Raw genomic sequence first — 14,487 nt, forward strand, 5'->3', positions numbered from 1 at the left:
TTACTGTTACTGGGAGACAAACCAGTGTTTTTGGACTGCTACGTAGTGACCATGCAAACAGTTTGACTTGAATCAAAAGTATGACATTGTTTCTTTATAGCAGTCTCCTGACGTAGCAGTGTGGCAAGAAAAATACAGGAAATAAACTGTTAAAACCCAAGGCTGCTTGCAACTCCAGCGTGCAATGGTATTTGCCTCTCAAAAAGGTGGGGTACTGGTGTACAGTTGATGAGAGGACATTATGTCATCTTTTGAATATCTGTATTTCTCTCTTTAGGCGAAACTTGAAATCTGTGCATTGAGAGATACCGTGGCCATATACCTAACACCTGAAAGCAAGTAAGATGTGCTGTAATGTCTTTTTTCCCAACATAATTGAGTCCTTAGTAAACATGCAAAAACACATAAATTAAGAATTTTGCTTCAAATAGAATATGGTCTAGGCAAATATATGAAAAACAGATGACTAGCAAGGTTTTATCAGTTCAAAGAAAATATTAGATTTCTTTTGGTTTTTACTTGAATTTTTAGACAGTATTTGCCACTCAAAAAAGAAAAAGTAAAACTTCTTAACAACAGTACAGCTGCTGAAGATAATTATGCTAAAGCAAGACAGAAGCAGATGTCGCTGAGTTTTATCCATTATTTCACAGCAATCTCATAAACCATACAACAAATAACCTGCTAGGTACATCAGAGAGGTTACAGAACCAGACACTGGCAGAGTCCCCTTATAGGGATATGGAGAATTAGGGCTCTCCATGGGCTTATATAATACCCTACTCCTTCTCCACACACCTAATCAGGGAAAGGAAATTCAACTTCAAACTGTCTCTTAGAATCAAAGCCTTCAAAAGGCTTTCGACCTATTTATCATATCTCATTGAGGTGCAAGACCAAAGATGAATAGTGTGGGACATTAATACAAAGGGAGAGTGAAAAGCATGAGCAGCATCAGTGACTGATGCAGTCAAGGCATGTAAAAACAGGCTATGATAGCTGTCAGATGTTTTGATTGATCGAAATTTCTGGGTGATTATGTTGGGAATTGGATATGGACAGATCCATTCATTATTTTATTTACCTACACTTCTTTTAGGATTAGTATTATATGTCTCTGCAGATGGAAATTTGGTCATCTTACCTAATCAACAGTTTGTAGGAGACATTGCAGGGCTTGAGGGCCTAAGGTGTCTTCATAGTGTCACAGATAGTGTCCTATGGTGTCACTGCATTCCATTTCAAAATACTTCCCTATCTTGAGTGTCTGGTAGTGGTGAAGGCCTCTGGAAGAAAACTGCTTGGCACTGGCTCAGATTGGATAAAATGAAAATTATGTTGTCTCTAATCATCATGGGGCAAAGCACAGTGAACCATGAAAGCTGGAGCTTCATTGAGACCTTTATATTCCTGGACTTGTCTCTAGTAGTAGTTGCCACAAGTCACCATACTAATCTTTGCTGACAAGATTGTACCTGTGTGCAGGTCCTGCATCATTCCCTGCACTCCTATTCCACATCTGGTTCCCAGAGGGAGGTGGGAACCCCATATTTGGAGTTACTCAAAATTTTACTGGAAAATGCCCCACAGAAACCTACTCTAACCTTGAAACTGGCCCTACTTTAAGAGCAGAGTTGGACCTGAAGATCTCCAGATGTTCCTTCCCTCCAACCTAAATTTTTCTATAATCTACATTACCTCAATGCAAACCTACTGTAATTCTCTTTGCGGGCACCCTTCTGTAAGGGAGAATGCCATGACCTCTCTACTGAGCACAGAAAGCCAAAATCAATGTTTTATCTGTTCTTCATGCACTTGATGGCCACTTAGTTTGAGGCAGAGGGCAGGCTGGCAACTATCTGTTAATTCTTTAAGAACCCAGGATGTGAAGCACAGTCTTAAACCAGCTACTGGTTTAACATTTCCTGTTGATGTACGGTGTACATCACATTAGGAATGTGAAGAGACCTGCTTGAATGCATGCTACTTTGTGTTCAATTTGCACATGCATATTAGGTCTCAGGTAAATATTTTGTCAATTTATTGAAAAAAAAAAAAGAATGGATGAAATACAGCATCTCTTGATAGGATTTATAGGGAGAAACTGTGAATGCTGAAACTTGTACCGGTGGAATCTGAGTGTTTTTGTTTTCCTTGCAGATCGAGCTTTAAGCAAGCTTTGGAAGCCTTGCCTCAGCTCTCAAGTGGGACTGACAGAAAGTGAGTACAATCACACCTTCTTGTCTCCTTTTCAGTCTCTGGAGCCATTGCTCTTTACTCTTATAAGAAAACTTTGTTATAAGAGGGTTAACTTTCACTGTATTTGACCCTTCTGAATTACAGAGCAGAAGCCTCTTTGGACAGAGTTAAGAATAAGCTAAGTCCTTGTTTATGACCTATTAAATTACACAGAAGAACCAATGGCTTTGTGACATATTCTGCTTGCCCATCCTAGTCTTATCAGTTCAATGTAGCTTTGTATTCGTCTTGTAATTTCAGTCTATTTTAGCCTTTCTTGTTGATCTTGTAGTTTCTGTGAGGTCCATTGTATTGTCTTACTGAATTTAGCAGCAATAAAAAAAAGGGGCCAAGAACAAAGTCCAGGCCTTTGCCAGCTGATACATGGGGAACTCTCAAAACTGACCTGTTTCATTTTAAAAACAAATAAGGGCCTCTGGTTCTTTCTTAACATCAGGAGGAGGAATTTTGGGTTCTTCCTTCTCCACCATAACCATCTCTGACAACCAAGCTGCTTTGCTGCATCCAGCCTAGTATTTGGTAGTCTGTTTTACAAGCATAGCTGAATAAAGAGTAGTATGGTAAAACTAGGACATATTTGTAATGAGTATAGTAGTGTAAGTATAGATGGTTTGAATTTGAGGTTGGTTTTGTTGTACCTTCCTGCACCAAATCAGTTTTCACTTAGCAGTCAGAATTTAGAATATTTTGTAGACATATAAAGAGATGGTTTGTTCAACCCATGGTCTGTGGGCTGTGCCTTCTTCCACATGCCCTCTGTCTGTTTATTCAAACCTACTCTTTGCTAGCCACAGCAAGTCTCAAGATATCTCTCTTTTTTACTTAGCTCTTGTGCTTTGTTGAAGTTAGAAATCAGTTTTGAGTAGGGAGAGTTCTTTCAACCCAGACTTTCCAAAACACCTGTAGAATTAGTTTTTTCACTTAGTCACAAGCATCTGAGCTTCATGAGACAAATGAGAACCAAGAACTGCACTATTTTTACATCTGTCTCAGAGTTCTGAGCCCTAGACAGTGCAAAACTTGTTCTGTTTCCCAGGTCATTACATGACAATTGTCATTGTTCTAGGCAGCTCATTGTAATCTACATGTATTTGTGTAAAATAACACATTTGTGCACTGATTGAGAGCTGTTCATGTCTGTTCACTCGCAATCGTTATTATGATGCTAAATGATGAATGTGGACATTGTCATTTTCCAGAGGACCTGCTCAGGAAGGAGATACTGATTTTGTGGTTTAAATTGTTGTTCCTGGGCTAACTTGGGCTTTTTTAACACACAGTGTAATTTTTTTCTATTACTGGCTGTTCAATAATCACAGCTTGCCAAAAAGTTCAGGTGATACATGTTTGCCCTATATAGCTTGTTTTTGAAATAGGGCAGAAAGTTCAGAGATCACATTATTCCCTAGAATACAGAGAAAATAAAACACACAGCCAGAACTGTAAAATATCTTCATGAATCTCCATTACCATAAATATTTTCTACAACAGGCCCAACAATACCATTGCTCCTACACTTCTAGTTTGTGGATTATAATAAATATTATCTACTGCATCAAGTAATTTCTTGACAGCTCTGTAGATGTAAATGAACCATTGTTATTCTCCAAAATGAACTTGTACATAGTTTATCAGTAAGGGACAAAAACACATGGTTGCTGGTGAATTAATGTTTCTCCTAGAACATCCATCCTACCATCTCTGATCTTTCATCCATGATTCTTGAGAGAAATCTATGAAATACCTTCTAAAGACACGGTTTAGAACTGAAGTTCAGAATTCAGCTACACAAGAAAAGCCAGAGCCTTGATAAGGGATACTGGATGGTAAATAACCTGGCAGTTTCTGGATTTTCCTTACAAAAGTATCTTATGACACTCTCTAATAGTCCTTTTGCCACTGTGTTTTACAAATATGTTTCTCTGAAGATGATGATCTTTATCTGGAAGGAAAGCCATATAAAGGGCAATTTTATCATCTTGATAAAATCTCTGTGTCTAAGTCCTCCTCTGGCCACAGATTACCCTGACACGCTTGGTATACTTCTAAGTATCTATACTCTTCAGATATTTTAACAGATCCAATTTTAAGCCTTTTATTTAAGCAGACAATGTATTTGAAATCACAGAGAGAATAGCCAAAACTTTTGGTAATTGTTCTCTTTACAGAATCTCCCAAAGCTGTAACTATTTTCCTTTTATAGATTACTAGAAGAGTTACTAAACAAGTTCAAAAGCAGCATGCACTTGCAGCTGACCTGTTTTCAAGCTTCATCATCAGCCATGATGAAAACATAGACAACACAATGCAGACAAATGTGCTTAAACGTCACTCATTTTTTTTCTGCACTACTTCAATTCCTTTGAAGACTCCGAAGAAAACAAAACCAGTTTCACTGAAAAATCAACTGAGATACAACTCTTTCAGTAATGGTATGGGGTGTCCTGCTGAGTGAAACTTTTGTTTGTTTGTACTTCAATTAAATGGTTTTCTGTCTACTGTATTTCATTCTGTAGAGGGAATTAAGTTGGTTTTGTTTACATATATTTGTTCATGAAGAAATATTCATTGGTGTTCTGCAGTCTCAGTTTCATTTGTTAAAAATACCTTGAAATGTATTTTTAGCAAATGCCACCTTAAATTTGAGTATTACTCATGTTGTTCAGTGTATCAGTCTGTTAATTTCTAGATGTAGACTAATACTGAAGTGACTGGAATGCTCAACTTCTATCAAGTGTTGAGAAGTATTTAATAAGCGTTGCCCCATAGAGCTGACTAATAACTGTCCAGATACCTTATTAAGTACACTGCTTCTTTTGCATTTAAAAGGGTTTGCTTTTTTTTTTTCTGTTATCATCTATGGTTTTAGTGTTTGTAAGTCTGATTTCTTGGGGGACTTTTATTTTGTTGCTTCTTTGTTAGTTAAACATGTCACTGCCTCTCATGTTTGTTTCTCCCTTCTACTGAAATATTGATGATAACCTTCACATTTGAAGTAAGCTCAACTTTCCTTGGCAATTTCCTTGGCGCTCTGAGTCTATAGGATTAGTAGAAAAAATGTTCAAGTAAAATATTCTTTGGTATTAAGGAGTAGAATAGTTAATAGCCTTTCACATAGTAAGGAGGATCATAACATGTCATTTGTCTTGTTTCTTCCTTCTTACTCTTCTTGTTTTTTCTTGTTCTTACAGGCTTACTACTACTCTCTCCTGTTAGTCATTCCTCTTTTCTTCTTTTACCACCAGTTACCAAATTTGTATGGAGGAAAATAGGGATTCAGGAGAAAAGAATTTTTTGCCATTGTTTTGGGGGGTAACAAGTAGGCTTAATTTTATAACTGAAATCATGGCTTGGAAGTAAATAATGCAGTAATAATATATTCTTTCAGTATTTACAGTCATTTTGAGTAAGATGTTTCAGAAACAGTGCATAGTTTTCAAACGATTTTTTAATGTCAGCTGTTTTCTTTTGTCAGTTCAATTGTTGCCACTTCAATTACATGCTTTAGAAATACAGCATACAGTTCCTGTAATATGAGACATTGGAGAAAGTTTGATGTACAGTAGTTACTCCTTAAAAAACCTGTGTAAGAGCATGTTGAATGGGAGTTAGAAACTTCATTTTATGTCATTATCATTTAGCATCTGGAGCAATGTTGTTTTGTTAAATGTTGTCCATTCTAAGCTGGTTATAGTCTCAGTTGCTGGTATTAACTGAAATAGTCATCGAGTTAGCTCATTCTGTAAAAGATTTCACTTCAGAATAATAAAATATTAAGAAATACGGTCATAAGCTCTTCTTTAATTCCTCACTTACCAAGACAGGTGATGTCTTTGAAATTTGCCAGTCTACAATTTCTGCATTCATATCAGACATTCTAAATATTGAAAACATATTCTGTCATCTGTACTGAACTAACATATATTCAGGCATCTCTTCATTGTAATATCATTCTCTTACTCATCTTTTATGACAACAGCTTGTTCTTGTCTTTAAAACCTGAAATCAAACTTTTGTTCCATTGCCTCTCTGAAGTAACTTATTCTTCAGAACATCTCGCTGACAGCAAACAAGAATAATGTGTAAGCGATCAAAATATTCCTTGAATTCCACCTGATATGAAATGAATGTTCACAGTCAAGTCAGAGCACCGTATTTCTATAAATTCACTTGGTGGATTAAGGAATTCAATGAGCATCATGCTGCAACAGGATGGATTGCAATCCCTTTGTGTGGAAGGAGAGTTGGGACTGCTGAGACTTAGTAACCAGCAGGCTGCAGTTCCTCTGAAAAGAAGATTACAAAAATCAAGAAGTGGTCAGTGTGGGTTTTGCAAAAAAAAAAAAAAAAAAAAAGCCTGTTAAAAGGTACAATTAGGTTTAAAAAATGTTATCGAAAGTGGAAAAAGATGGGGAGACCACATGAAAATATAGTCAGTTACAGCTTGTAGAGAAGAGAGGCAGCAAGGAAATCAAAGTAACAGAAGTGAAAGGCTATGACATTTAAAGCAAGGTAAATGCTGAAAATGGTACAAGAGAAAATTAATTATTACATGACCTTTGAACCTCTAGAAAAATCTAAAATCATTACAAATTGGAAAAATATTGTCATTAAAATAAAAACCTAGAGCTTTATTTCTCATATAAGAGAAGAATTAAGGAAGTAGTAAGGCTGTGAAACATATCTTACTAAAAGCAGGTAAAGACTTATGGGAGAATTTAACAATAATATGCTGTGTTCAGATATTCAGCCACTGGAGATGTTGAGACATTCTCTTATTACTGTATTTTGACATTTATTTTGAATAGTCATGAGTAGTTCAAGAGGCAGGCAAAGAAGAAATAAAAAACAAATGCTGCATCAATGTAATTGGGGAACAACAGTGAAAAAATATTTAAATCCCCTAGGAAAGTGACAGGAAAAAATGGGGAAAAATCATTATTTATCTGTGTGTTAATGAAATATATCAAATAAGTAACATGAAACAATGAAGCATGAAGACATCCTGCTCCTTCTCACTCACAAAATGTTTTCTCAATTGATATTCTTTAGATAATGTGTATGAAATGTGCTCAGTGTGTCATTGTCAAAGTTAAAGACCTTCCTATAGGTTTTTAAAAGCCACTAGCAGGACTATGGTTCTTTTTATATTATTAAACTATGTTTCATACCTGTGATGAATTTCAAGGGTAAGAACAGACATGAGATGACTTGAGGATCGAGCAAGTTGTATTCTGTATGCTAATCCCCTTGCATCTTCCTCTAGTTGCATGAAAAGAACCAGGACTCTGACCAGTTTAGTTTCAGTGTATGGCAGCAGAGAGGAAAATAAGAAATCCATGCTGCAGAGTTTTGCTTTGCAGGGGCACTTTTGGCTGCACAATAATATGACTGGTGCCATAGGTCCAGTCTCTCAACATTTGCCAAAGCTGTTGCGTCTCCTTGAAGAGAGTATTTTATTGTGAAGGTGAGATTTGTTTTTTGTTTTCTACCCAGGCAGATTTTTGCCATCCAGAACTAAGGAAACCCTTCTGAAGTAATAGCATGTTTCCCTGCTCTATTGGTAAGCAGTGAGATGCAGATAGAATAGGACCCTAAAAACTAGCTGTAATACTGTACAGAGCATGAGGCTGGGAAAAAAAAAAAAAGGTAAACATAATTATAGCTTTTATATTCTATTATATTCTATTTTAGTTAAAAATATTCTTATATATGTTCAGAAAAAACAAAGAAACCAAGAATAAGAATTGATTGTTGATATAAAGGAAGGTGTAATGGCAAATAATGGTTAAAAAAAATCACAACAGAAGAATTTCCTGGAGTTCTTTGTTTGCTGAGCCTACTAAAAGACATGCAGGAAGTCCCTTACTTGCAAAAGCCTAACACTTAGCTGTGCAAAGCCCTAGGAAATGTATCATAAAGTTATTCACACATTCAACTCCTTTTAAAATTGAATGTACCGAAATTCAGCTCCTTCTTAACATTGAATGTACTGATAAGACATTCTCTGTTTCTAATCCAAGAGAAGGTAGAAGATAGCAGTTTCCTAGGTACAATTTTTGCCTTGTGAAGAAGGAAACATCAAGAATCTTTTGCCATGGTTACACACAATCTTAAGAGACAGTGCTACACAGGGGATTTATGCTTTCAAACCTGCTGCCAGATCATATTTAAGTCAACTCCAGCCAACATTGTTGGACGTGTCCAGCTAAAATACTCTTGAAACAGTGTGTTTTTCCTGAGGATATTAAATAGTATGATATTGATTGTACCAGTGGATGCAAGTACTGATCTTTGTGTCCAAGCAGGTGTCTGGACTCACTAGCAATGAGGGGGTTTACATGTTTTACACACTATAAACGTAACTGCTATTTTGGTTTTTTCATTCAATAATATCTATAAAAGTTAGAAGGAAAAGATCCTTAACCTTATCAGAACACGTTGAAACTGAAAATTGAATGCAGTGCTACTGCTGAAGCCAGAGATTCAGCATTCTTATCTGGATCTTTAACACTGTCAAGCTTTGGCTCTCTGGATCAAATTGATCAGGTGCATCTTATCCAGGGACAGAAGGAGGGACCCCTGAGGGTATATAGCATCTACAATCTGTTTATGATTGTTAGGAATTGCATGGCACTTAAAATTTTAGCATCAGTCAGGAGTTACTAAGAGTCTGAGTACTGTCAAAACAGGCAACAGCATATGCATTATTTAACTACTAAGACACAAATATGATTCGAATTAGTTAGCTTCCAGTAGGTTGAAATATTTGGGAATTCATTAAATTTGATGATAGACTTCAAATAGAACTTTGGCCTTTTGGCATTTCTGGTCTAGCCTTCTAACTGTAGGAGTTCTGGGTGACTACCCTCATCTGAAAATAAAAATGATTGTAACTTGTAAATTCATTTAAAAGATTTTTAGGAGAGAATCTGGTGTGTTTACAGTTCAAGGATGAAAAAATAAATAACAAAAAATCCTGCTTGAACTTCATCCTTAGTTATAGTCCAGCCTGTCTGTATAGTGATAAAGCGATGGTTCAATTTACCTGCTATGTCCTCATTAGCAGTTCTTCTATTCTTCTGTGTCAAATGTTAGTATGAAGTGTGCATACATTAGGTTGTAGTTAGGACTGCTTCTGCAGTGTTAACACAGGTCACTGTTTCTTTCAGCATTCTTAAAGCCATGAAAAAAGCTGGATGGTTAATTATAGGCAAAATTAATTTTGCACAAGCTGTGTTTCGTGTTAAGGGTATTTTGGCTTCATGTGGTTGACAGCCTGTTTTCTGACTTTGCATCACTTACTAGAGTTTTTTTGGCATGAAATCAAAGGGAAAACTGAGAGTAACAGGGAACACAGTTTCATAAGGGAACACAACAGCCATTTCTGTCTTCACCTTTTTAAAGTTCTGTTTTTATATAGTGCTGACAAGGGTTAAAAAGGAGATTTGGGCAATTCAGCTCCATTTCTCTTGTGCTGTTTGAGCTACAGAGCTCTAAACGCTTGTCTTTAATAAAGGTATTAAGAGAGCATGTCCAAAATGGTTTATTTATTTCAGAACAAGATGTTTATCATGTAAATTATATACTCCTTTCAGTATTACTGGACAACCTAAGGGGGCTTTCTTTCAGAGAGTCATCAATTAAATCTTGAAGTCCTTCAAAATAATGTGTCTTGCCGAGTAACTTAAATGACAGAGTTTGCAACATTTATCACTGCATGGAATGGCAAAGGAAGTGCTGCTTTTGGAGTAGCAGCACTAACAGATCTGCTGTGGGAATTTGGGGGATCAAATGGCAGGACTGGGGGGGGCTTCTGTATTGCACGCAATTACCTCTAGTCTGAACATCCGAGAAGACATCTGTGTTTCTTTTCTCTCATACCCTCACTATTTAAAAGTTTGTAGTAGGTTTTGTACAACTCCTGCAAGCAACCCTCCTTGAGACCAAGACCAAGTAAAGGAAGTTTTCAGCCAAATTCCTTTTGAATTGAAATGTTTAAACAACTTGAGGGAAAAGGAGTAAGACAATGGAAAGTTGAATCCAGCCTTATTTGTAACAGATGCTATTAACGCATGCTTAGTTTTATAAGCGTATTCTGGCACCCTTTTGCCTCTTTCTTCTGAAATAACTTTAATAGTAAAAGTTCATTGCCAGTCCCAAGCAAAAGCACACAAATAAAATGGGCTGATAGTCTCAATATAGCTCATGAAAAGTGCATTAAATACAAGGTAAGGATTCAGAATTATCTTTTCCTTCATTCCTGGAATGGGTTTGGGGCTGCAGGTAGAGGAAAGGAGAACTTTGCTTTATGCTTCTGGGCCTTAATGACATCTGTGTGGTGAAATTACTGCAGTTCTGGTGTGACTGCAGATAACCAAGGGGTTCAGTGTAGACTAAACCTGAAGCCCAGTATACCTAGTTATTTCTAAATATACGTTGATATAGAAACAACCACAAGAGTCTTCATTTTGTTGGCAGGGGGTTTCATGCTGCAGTACTAATGCAGCAAAATTTTTGTGGCCACAGATTCTGCTTCAACCAAGTGGAGCACATGCCTTGCTTTTCTTGGTTCATAAGCAGATTTTTTAGCACAGAATGTCAAATCAGATAATTTATAAAGTAAAATTAGCAAAATGAGACAGTCTTTCTCACTGCTCATTACTCATTTTTTCTGATAAATTTCACTCATTTAACTAGATTGTACTTCTGCTCACAGAGGGGCTTCCCGTTCCAGCTTATCTTTTTAGATATTCAGTAGATAATTAAAATTCAAAATGTTAACAGTACTGCTTATTTTTAGAACCTGACAAAAATATGGGTAGACATAGGTTTAAAAATAAATAAAGAGAGACTAGAGAGCTCTGAACCATTGGGGTTAAAAATGTTGGTAGACACCTGTTGTAACTCTCTTTACTACAGCATGTGCAGGAAAGGGAATCTCCATCACTGTCTCCTCAGACATCTCCATCCACCCATGCTGGGAGCAGAAGGCGATACCTTGGTGCAGAAGGTGAGATGATTCTTTGTAATAATTGAAAATGCTACAAAGCTGAATAAAACAAACCCCAGCAAAATTTTCTGTCTCACAAGGATAAAATCTGTTCTACATTTTGAGATTTCTAAAATCAGCAGCACAACTGGGCTAGTTCTGGTACCATCTCTGAGGAAGACATTTCTTGCAGGCACGTCTTACCTTTGTGCTGCAGCATTGCCCAGGTTGACCTTTGTGGACTATTATTTAAGTATTGAGTCGCATGGGAAAACTGATTTCTAGCTCCTGTAGTCAGTGACAGCTTTACAAACTCAGGTGGTTCATTGATTAGCTCATGAGGAAAATATACAGTTTTTCTTATGGTCCCTTATATGTGAATGTTGAATCACTTTATAAACGTTGATAAACTCTGCTCCCTTGGAACCCTGTGTGCCAGCACAATACGTTCTCTGTGTATGTGGTTTTCTCCACCTGAGCGTACTCCTTACACAGACACATATGAATTCTGTTAATCCATACTTCGGTCCAGCCTTCTGAATGTAATTGGGGACCCATTTCATAGCACATCAGAACTTGTGTATGTACTTTTCCAGTACGAATCCCATCATTTTATACACCCAGCTTCTCAAGCAGATTTTTACATTTAGGATGGGATGTGGGCAAAAAGCAGCAGTTGAAGAGCAGCTGTGCCACATGGCATCTCCTTGCCTGTGCCTGCAGTTCCTCAACGTGGTGGACACGTGCCTGGTTCCCATAGTGTTGGCGGGGGGAGGTGGGGCTGTGCCGTCCTGATGCTATCCATAGTTGAGTGCTGATGATGAGCTACAGGCTCCCACCTGAAACATAACTGCAGCCCTAGAGCTGAACAACTCCAGTGCCTTCCTACAAGCCAGGGTCTCCACATAGATGCTACAGTGTGGGTCTTCAAGACAAAACTGTGGGTAGAGTACACATGCAGGAAGATGACCTCTGGTTTTGTGTCCTCTCTTGCCTTTCACAGCTGTATCGTAGCTTCTCTGCTGTAGGTTGTGCTACGGAGGGAGTCCCTATTCCCATGGTTTAAGCTGTGCAGGAAGGAATTGGTGGGCAAGAAGCTTCAGCAGTGTGCACTTGCAGACCAGAAAGCCAGCTGCATCTTGGGCTTCATCGAAAGTGGCATGGCCAGCAGGTTGAGGGAGATGATTCTACCCCTCTGCTGTGCTCTTATGTGACCTCACCTAGAGTACTGTGTCCAGCTCTGGAGTCCACAACATAAGAAAGACATGGATCTGTTGGAGCAAATTCAGAGGAGGGCCACAAGGATGATCAGAGGGCTCCTCTGAGAGCACCTCTCCTTTGAAGACAGAGTGAGAGTTCAGGTTGTTCAGCCTGGAGAAGAAAAGACTCCAGGAAGATCCTATAGCACCTTCCAGCACCTAAAGGGCACCTGCAAGAGAGCTGGAGAGGGACTTTTTACCAAGGGCATGTATTGACAGGACAAGGGGAAATGGCTCTAAACTAAAAGAAGGTAGGTTTAGATGAGATATTGGGAAGAAATTCTTTAGTGTGAGGGTGGTGAGACACTGAAACAGGTTGCCCAGAAAGGTTTTAGATGTTTCATTCCTGGAAGTGTTCAAGGCCAGGTTGGATGAGGCTTTGACCAACCTGGTCTAGTGGAAGGTGTCCCTGCCCATGGCATGGGGGTTGGAACTCGATGATCTTTAAGGTCCAAACCATCCTATGATTTTATGAATGAGTCTATGAATTTAAGATTTCTTTGGTCAGAATAAAGGAGCAGAGTGGTGTTTCATTGCCTAAAGTGAGAACTGAGGACAGGTAAAGACTGACATTTCAGTTTTGAAGACTGATGAAGTGTTGTGGCTAAGGACTGTTTAAAGACAAGCTTGTGACTTCTAACAACTCGTGTAGATGCTTCTTCATGCAGCTTATATGCTTTTGAGACACCTTGCTAAGGTGCTTTTCTTGCAATGTTCAGAATGGATTCTGCTGCAGGACTGAGGCATTGCAAAGCTGGAAACAACACTTCAACTCATGGCTCTGAGTAGTGTGAGACTGCTGTATCACCACCCTGGCCCAGCTTTCCACCTTTGCCTCGAATTGATCATCAGTTGCATCAGATCACTGAGCAAATGATTGTGAAACACAAGAGCTGGCACAAGGAAGAGGGTAAGGGCAAGGAACATGTGGTCTAGAGCTGGATGGGTCAAGAGGAGCCCTGCTTGTGGTAAGACAAAGTGCCCAGGGCTCCCCTCCTGACATAAGATCAGCCTTGGTGCCTCCCTTATGATCATATGCATTAATGCAAGAGCAGAGACATGAACCTGAAAGTCTTTCTTGAGCAAAGTCATGGTATGTCTGGTTGGTTCATATGTGGCAAGCCGTGCTTGATATTACAGTGAAGGCAGCATTGCTCTCACTCAACTGCCACGCTCACATGCAATCCATGAGCATACTGAAAACTCAATTTACAAATCAGGCATAGCTTCTAGTAGCACTCTGAGCCTTTGATCTCTGATTCCTAATGCATTTTGCAGGAACGAGCACCAGAACTCGTGAAAACCAACAGACACCATCCATCAGCTTTGACAGTCCCAAAATCATATGCCTGGCATTAACTATAGCAGAGTTGTCCCATCAGGTATGCCACTCTCTCCCCAGGAGATGCAGAGCAAGAATGTGGCTCACCCCCAGCAGCCAGTGAGTCAGTGCCCGTGGCAGGGTTGGAAGTGAGATACTCAAAGCCCTGGGCCTCTGCTCTACCCAGCAGACCGCACCCTCCAAGGTTTCCTGCCTGTGGTGAATTGTGTCAAGTTTTATCTGCAAGACGGGTTTGAAAGGAAAAAAAGAAAGAAAGAAAAAAAAAGCCCCCAAAAACAAGCAAACAAACAAACAAACAAAAAAGACCAACCCAGTACTCATGAATGAAAAACTACCCAGTCTGCAAAAGCTTTCTCAGCCTTTTGAGGAGCAGCATGTCACTTAAATAACCAAAGAAATACTGTGGGTTTCCTCTATGTCTTATGACCTTAAGTTTGACTAGCTAGCTTTTACCAATGATAGTGAGTGATAAACACTCACAGACAAAAAGGGTTCCGCCTTTCTGGGGAGCCTTTTTATCAGGTTGACCACTTCGGGTTGAACAACTCACAGATTTTGGTCTAAGCTTGACAGCTCCATTGTGCTACAGAAATGAGGGGCTGGTCAAACACACACACCCTGCCCCCCATATACGC

At 38.7% G+C, this 14,487-nt stretch overlaps 2 protein-coding genes across 4 annotated transcripts in view; one reads left to right on the plus strand and one right to left on the minus strand.

Annotated features, from left to right (window-relative positions):
* EXOC2 (exocyst complex component 2) overlaps positions 1 to 6,614 on the plus strand; it is a 125,595-nt gene extending 118,981 nt beyond the window's left edge. For all 3 annotated transcript variants that reach the window (XM_032689453.1, XM_032689461.1, XM_032689469.1), the window contains 3 exons: positions 278 to 339; positions 2,161 to 2,220; positions 4,463 to 6,614. In XM_032689453.1, coding sequence (XP_032545344.1) covers positions 278 to 339; positions 2,161 to 2,220; positions 4,463 to 4,556 — 216 coding nt within the window. In that variant the 3' untranslated portion in view covers positions 4,557 to 6,614. The remainder of the gene's footprint in view (positions 1 to 277; positions 340 to 2,160; positions 2,221 to 4,462) is intronic.
* IRF4 (interferon regulatory factor 4) overlaps positions 6,439 to 14,487 on the minus strand; it is a 40,893-nt gene continuing 32,844 nt past the window's right edge. The window contains exon 8 of the mRNA XM_032689483.1: positions 6,439 to 6,545. Within this exon, the coding sequence (XP_032545374.1) occupies positions 6,447 to 6,545 (99 nt within the window). The 3' untranslated portion in view covers positions 6,439 to 6,446. The remainder of the gene's footprint in view (positions 6,546 to 14,487) is intronic.

Source organism: Chiroxiphia lanceolata, chromosome 1 (genome assembly GCF_009829145.1).
Source record: "Chiroxiphia lanceolata isolate bChiLan1 chromosome 1, bChiLan1.pri, whole genome shotgun sequence".
Lineage (NCBI taxonomy): Eukaryota > Metazoa > Chordata > Aves > Passeriformes > Pipridae > Chiroxiphia > Chiroxiphia lanceolata.